General features: G+C 47.1%; 1 protein-coding gene across 1 annotated transcript in view; it reads right to left on the reverse strand.

Moving 5' to 3' along the window:
• GALNTL6 (polypeptide N-acetylgalactosaminyltransferase like 6) overlaps window positions 1-4,963 on the reverse strand; it is a 464,562-nt gene extending 459,599 nt beyond the window's left edge. The window contains exons 1-2 of the mRNA XM_060278706.2: window positions 4,607-4,963; window positions 2,992-3,324 (exon numbers count right to left, since the gene is read on the reverse strand). Of these exons, the coding sequence (XP_060134689.2) occupies window positions 2,992-3,129 (138 nt within the window). The 5' untranslated portion in view covers window positions 3,130-3,324; window positions 4,607-4,963. The remainder of the gene's footprint in view (window positions 1-2,991; window positions 3,325-4,606) is intronic.
• Window positions 4,964-6,000: the final 1,037 nt, after the last annotated feature.

Raw genomic sequence — 6,000 nt, forward strand, 5'->3', positions numbered from 1 at the left:
TAAATGGGGGGGGGGTAATTCTAGAGCAAGCATTACCAATGAACTGCAAGCATAATGGACACTTGTTTTGGCCATCCGAACAAGTGACTCCTAATCCAACCAATCCAGGGATATTATTGATCTTAAGTAGAAATCACACTCATAAAAATAACTGAAATGTGGTATACATTTTCTTTTAGTGAGAGACCCATCTGAAATATCAAAACTACATTCTTTTAATCAAGCTGAAAAAAGGTCTGTTTTGCTGCACTCAAACCCAGGTCCATTCAGATTAGAACCTGATCAAATGAATTTAAATGTGAAAGCCAGACAGCCAGTATACCAGTATAATGGGAGGTGGAAATGTTAGCACCACTTCTTGAAGCACATATTCCTGAGATTGAACTATAAATGATGCCATATAAATATCTAGTCTTAGAACCCAAGTTTATTGCACCCTATTCCTTGCACATCTGGCTGAAAAGCAGGAGATGTAGAACTAATAATTAACACCAGAAAGCACATCTCTTGCACACAAAATGCACACTACCAAGCATCATCTTGGTATTCTGTTCCCTCTTGTTACAATAAACACATTTCTTTTGCACACTCATTTGAAACCTGAACCACAGGCCTCTATAGATACTATTTTGTTTGATGTGAAGGCCCGCTCAAAACATTTTGTTAAAAGTCTTGTTTTACTAATGGGGAAGTAATATTGCTTCCCCAGCACAGCCAAGAACAGAGTTACTCAAGCAGGGCAGTTTCTAAAGACCTTATTAGTGTTAATTTCACCCTACATGTTCCAGTAAGTGATCTTCTAGAACTCCAGAGCTCATCTCCTCATTGTCCATGCATTGATTTTTAAGAGGGAAGTTTTTATTGCTTGTTGTTGTTGTTGTTTTGCTCTTCATCTGCTGCTTCAATTCTGAGCCCACTTTTCCATATGCACTCTTTAGTATGCCCCATTGAGCTTGATGAGGCTCAACTTCTGATCAAACACACTTGGGTTGTGGCATAACTCTTCCTTCCACTCAAGGCAATGTGCAATTCTGTGCACACCTAGCAAGGGGTAAGCTCCATTGACCATAGCAGGACTTACTTCTGCGTAAACAGGGCTAGGATTGGGCTGCTGGTTAACTAGAACACAAAAGTGGGCATCAGTCATTCAGATGTGCATTTCTCACCTCAAAATCCCTTCAACCAACTGCTAAAAAAGCATTTATTTATATTTTTTTAAAAAAAGTCATTTATAGTTTAAAATAGTTAAACACACTGAGCCTTAGAAGAATAGTATGCTCTGTAGCAGCAATACTAGGCATACTTACCAGGGAGTAAGCCCTACTGAACAGACTGAGAGTTGCTTCCAAGTAAGCATGAGGATTGTGCTGTGAAAGTCTGTAAAACCTTACAATCATTTTATGAAGGAGCAGTCTTCTAAAAAAGAGTGATGCTCTATAAGTGTAAAGCTCTGCCTTGATTCAAAGCACTTCATAGCCTAACATATAGAAACTGTGTACAGCAAATGTCAACAGCAGGCTATCAATCAACAATTGAATGTGCATTAGTGTGTCTTCCATTGATCAAACTAATTTATAAACATTCACTCTGTTGAAAAGATATAATACACTTTGATTGATGGCCCTTGAAATTAAGGACATTAAAGTAACAGTTAATATATATTGCTGTTGCCCAATGCATTACTGTATAAGTGATAAACAAGCTACAGCATATATTTCTATTTTATTTCATGCATCTCTCACCCTTATGTGTGTGTGCAACGTTTGAAATCTATATGGAACAATTTGCAGTTAGGCCCACAGCAATATTTGCAAGTGAAATATAGCCTTTCCTATTTTATCAGCAGCAATGATTTAAAGTTTTGCATTAAAGCAACTCTCTCAAAGGCACTTAATTTAATGCAAGTCTTATTTTGGTTTACGAGCCATACATAAACTTAATGAGTTAAAAATTATGACAAAAAATATAGGTTAGATTAATTGCTGTTAATCTCAGATGAGGAAGAAGACTATAAACTAGAGATACTTAGGAGCACATTATGGCATCAAACAGATAGAACGGTCCACAAACAGAGGGTATGTGTGCATACTTTTGTCTATAGAGTCTGACTACTAGAACAACATTTGGTGAAAGAAGGAACCTGGACACTTTGAAGTGTTAGTGGAACAGTAGAAAACTTGGGGGTGGGGTGGGGTAGGGAGAGAAACAGGTTCTAGCAGGAAAACAGAGACTGCGCTGATCAAATGGGATGCTAAGTTTGCCTGCAAGACAAATTGTGAACTTTACTACATGGCCTTTTGCAAGTCCCCAGAAGACTAATCTCTCAGCTTAATCTATTCATTGGATTGTTTGAAGGATAAAAACCATAAGACATTTTGTACAATGAAAAATGGAGTTAGTGCTGATGATCATCATGTGACCATACTGAGACATATATACCTACAGTATTTCTAAAACCATATCATGACATTTTTTTCATTCCACCTTAAACTGCTTAGGCACAACTGCATTAATCTAGACCTTACAATTGATAGCAAAATTCTGATCAGGAGAAAACTTCTTATGCACACACCTAGGCACACCCATGGCCAAACTTTGTGGATCAAGTTTAACCTCACTACAGACCATGGGCTATGATGATCACTGCTGGGGAAGGGGAAGTGGGCTCCAATTTCATCTCTCACACCCAGGCTAGAGTCAATTACTATTCTTGGAAATCCAACAAATTAGCCTCTCCCAACTTTCTCCCTTTAAATTGTCCTTCTTCTGGAAAAACCTTAGTACCAAATCCTCCTCTTCCTCATTGGGTCTTTAGACTGTGTTCAGCTTTCACAGAGGAAGAGCCTCGAGTTAAAAGGATGCATCACAATTAAGAGCCATTCGGCTTTTTATGGCCGACTAAACAGATGCTTTAATTCTCCACTTAACAGACACACACACACACCTCTCTCTATGTTCCGGGCTGCTCTGGATCTTTTGCTTTCTGCTTACCTGCTGCTCTCCAAGCATGGTGGATTTCACCAGGTGTCTTTCCCTGTACAGAGACCAGAGTCCAATGTTGGGCAGGAAAATCAGAGTCACCACGAACAACAACGTCATTTGCAGAAATCTTTTCTGTTTCCTCTTCATGGCCAGTGGCAAGGGATGCCAGAGAAAAAATGAGGTGATGGGTATCCTTCTCTCCGCTTTTTCCTTCCGTGGTCCAGAGCTCCCTTTGACTTCCCTCTTGCGCTCCTCAGTCTCACCGATTCACCCCCAAACAGTGAGCAGAAACTTCAACTCTGCCTCCAGCTTGGTCACCCCTTCACGGGGGGAGTCTGTAATCTAAGGATCCAAAGAAAAGACAAGGAGTTACTCCTGCTATTCTCTGACACAGCCTGTCAGCCACAGCCCTGCCCCATCGCCCCGAGAAGATCCTAAAAGCCTACGGATCGATTCCTTCCCCCTCCCCCTCCCCCACCAATAGAGTCGATATGATTGGCTGCAGACCTGCCGCTGCCGAAGCCCAGAAGTTACAGAGAGCAATTGGGGTGGGGAAACAGGGAGGGGACTTGAGTCAGCCAACTCGGGGGTGACCCATTCTTCCATCGCCAGTGGCAGAATTTAAGGAGATGAGGCGGGGGAGGAGCACTTGGCAAGATCTTCTTTCGTGTCAGAGCAGAGATTTCTCCCCGAATGGCAAGGGGCTCCCGGAAATCGGTTCGCGGTGCGCGCGCCTTTCCCACCAATGAAATGGTTCACAAGGTGCAGCCTTACCTGGGACCTCGCACAACGGGGACTCGCAGTTGGAAAAGACATCTTCCAACTCCCTTGCTCTCTCACACACACCATCCCTCCTCCGGAAAGACCAGCCCCTCTTTTCTTCTCCCCTCCCCAGCAACCTCGCTGGCAGAAGGGAAAGCGCTTCGGCAGACTCCAGTTGGCATGACTTCACACACACACACACACAGAAAGAGATAGAGATAGAGAGCGCGTGGAAAAACACACACACCCTCAGACGGTCTGGCTCGGAGACTTTCCCTCCCCATCCATTCCTAGGCAGGGCTAATGGGGTGTGCAGACTATTTCCGAGTGAGGTGTGTGTGTGTGTGTGTGTGTGTGTGTGTGTGTGTGTGTGAGAGAGAGAGAGAGAGAGAGAGAGAGAGAGAGAGAGAGAGAGAGAGAGAGAGAGAAGCAAGAGAAGCGTCCAGGGCAAAATAAAAACAAATCACACCATTGCACTCATCAGGTTACCATTCTTCAGCAGCGGAACATTTTTAAATCATCGTCTTGAAGCTGGGAGACGAGGCGACCACAACGCGCCCGGCTGATGCTGCAGCCCCCCCCACATCGGGATCCAAAGCGATGTTGAAAAGTGGGCGGAAGGTGGCCAAGAAAGACGCACTTCTGCCCCCTCCCCTATTGGCCCGGCCGCCTCTTCCCCCTTGTCCAGCGGGTCCCTGCCTTGCCTTCCATCCGACAAAATACTGGCTGGCGGCTCACACGTGCGGGAGATCGTAATTCCCGAAATTGGGGCTTGGGATCGCGTTTGGCGAGGGTGGCGAGCCCGCCCTTCAGAGCCTCCCTCCCTGGAGAGCCGGAGCGACCCACAGCAGCCGCCTCTCACCTGATCCCCGCTTCCAGAGCTGCCCACCCCAGAGCAGGGGCAGGAGCAGCCGCGGCTGAGCAGGAGCAGCGCTTTCCTCCGGGGCTGCTGGTCTTCTTCTCCTCCTCCTCCTCCTCCGTCTCCTCTTGTTCCTTCATGATCAGTTGAGCGCTGGCGGCGGCGGCAGCAGCAGCAGCAAGCTGGCTTCTCCGACAAGGCGCGCAGAAAGGGGGAGGGGGCGCGAAAGAGGCGGCGGAGGAAGAGGCGACGGTGGTGGATCCCGTTGCCGGCGGAGAGGCAGGGCGGCTTCCTGCGCGGAGTCTCCCCGGCGGCCGCGACGCCCAGCCGCTCGCTCTCTCCCGCAGCCGCCGCCGCCTCCGCAGCCGCCAGGTGAACGGGGAGTTCTCAGCCCGAGGGGGGCCTGGTAGTGCGTCATGGCCCCGGGCAAGTTGGCGCTGAGACGGAGGCGACGCGACCCAGAGAGGCCGCGTCTGAGGGATCCTGCGAACTGTACCCAAAATAAAAGTTGGGCTAGCTAGGAGGCCAGCGAGGACCCGGCCGAAGCTCCGTCTCTTTTCACGAAGAAAGAGGCTTCCGCCAACCCGCTCAGAATCACTTGGGCGAGGGCCTAGTTGCAGGTGAGGGTGGTAAGCGGCTTAAGCCTGTGCCTGGACTGTACCACTTAAGGCGAGGGGTTGACATGCTAGAATTATCCACTCGAGAAACAAAGCCAAGAAAAGCGGTATCTTTTTAAAAAAAGCCAGTGTAGAGTATTGGTTTTCGTTGCTGGGCCAGGAGCACAGAGACCTGGGTTCCAATCCAGCCACCAAAGACACCTTTCTGGGTGACCTTGGCGTGGTCTCTCAGCGTGCTCTGCCTTGCAGGATTGTTGTGGGGGGGGGATATGAAATGGGCAGGAGTGATGGATGGGTGCCACCCAGAGCACGTGGGAGGAAGGATGAGCTCCAAATATATAAAATTTTCTGCCCCTATGTATGTTCCCAAATGGGAAGAATTCCATCATGTAAACCGCCACCTGCGGTCTCAAAGTGGCACAGTCCAAGAGGCAGCTCCTGAGCTGCAGTTTGTATGGCATAATAATTATTGGCTTTACTAAAGAGTTGAGGCCAAAGGGGATGGGGGGCAACAGAAGAAATGTAGCTGCTAGTGTGTTTGGCACTACTCCAACTCCAGTTGCATTTGGGTCTTTGCACAGTACCTTTCTAATGGCAGAAAATGGAACATGGACAAAATACTGTTGCTATGTCATCCAAAAATCACATCTGTAGAAAAGCAGACCAGTAATGAATCAGGTTGTTCAGGGAGGTTATGGAATATTCTAAGAGGTTAGACATGTATGTGGGGAAATTTTGGGTACGGTGATTGGATTCCTGGACTGCAAGGTTGGACTTTAA

The sequence above is a fragment of the Zootoca vivipara genome, chromosome Z1 (genome assembly GCF_965207765.1).
Source record: "Zootoca vivipara chromosome Z1, rZooViv2.hap1.1, whole genome shotgun sequence".
NCBI lineage: Eukaryota > Metazoa > Chordata > Lepidosauria > Squamata > Lacertidae > Zootoca > Zootoca vivipara.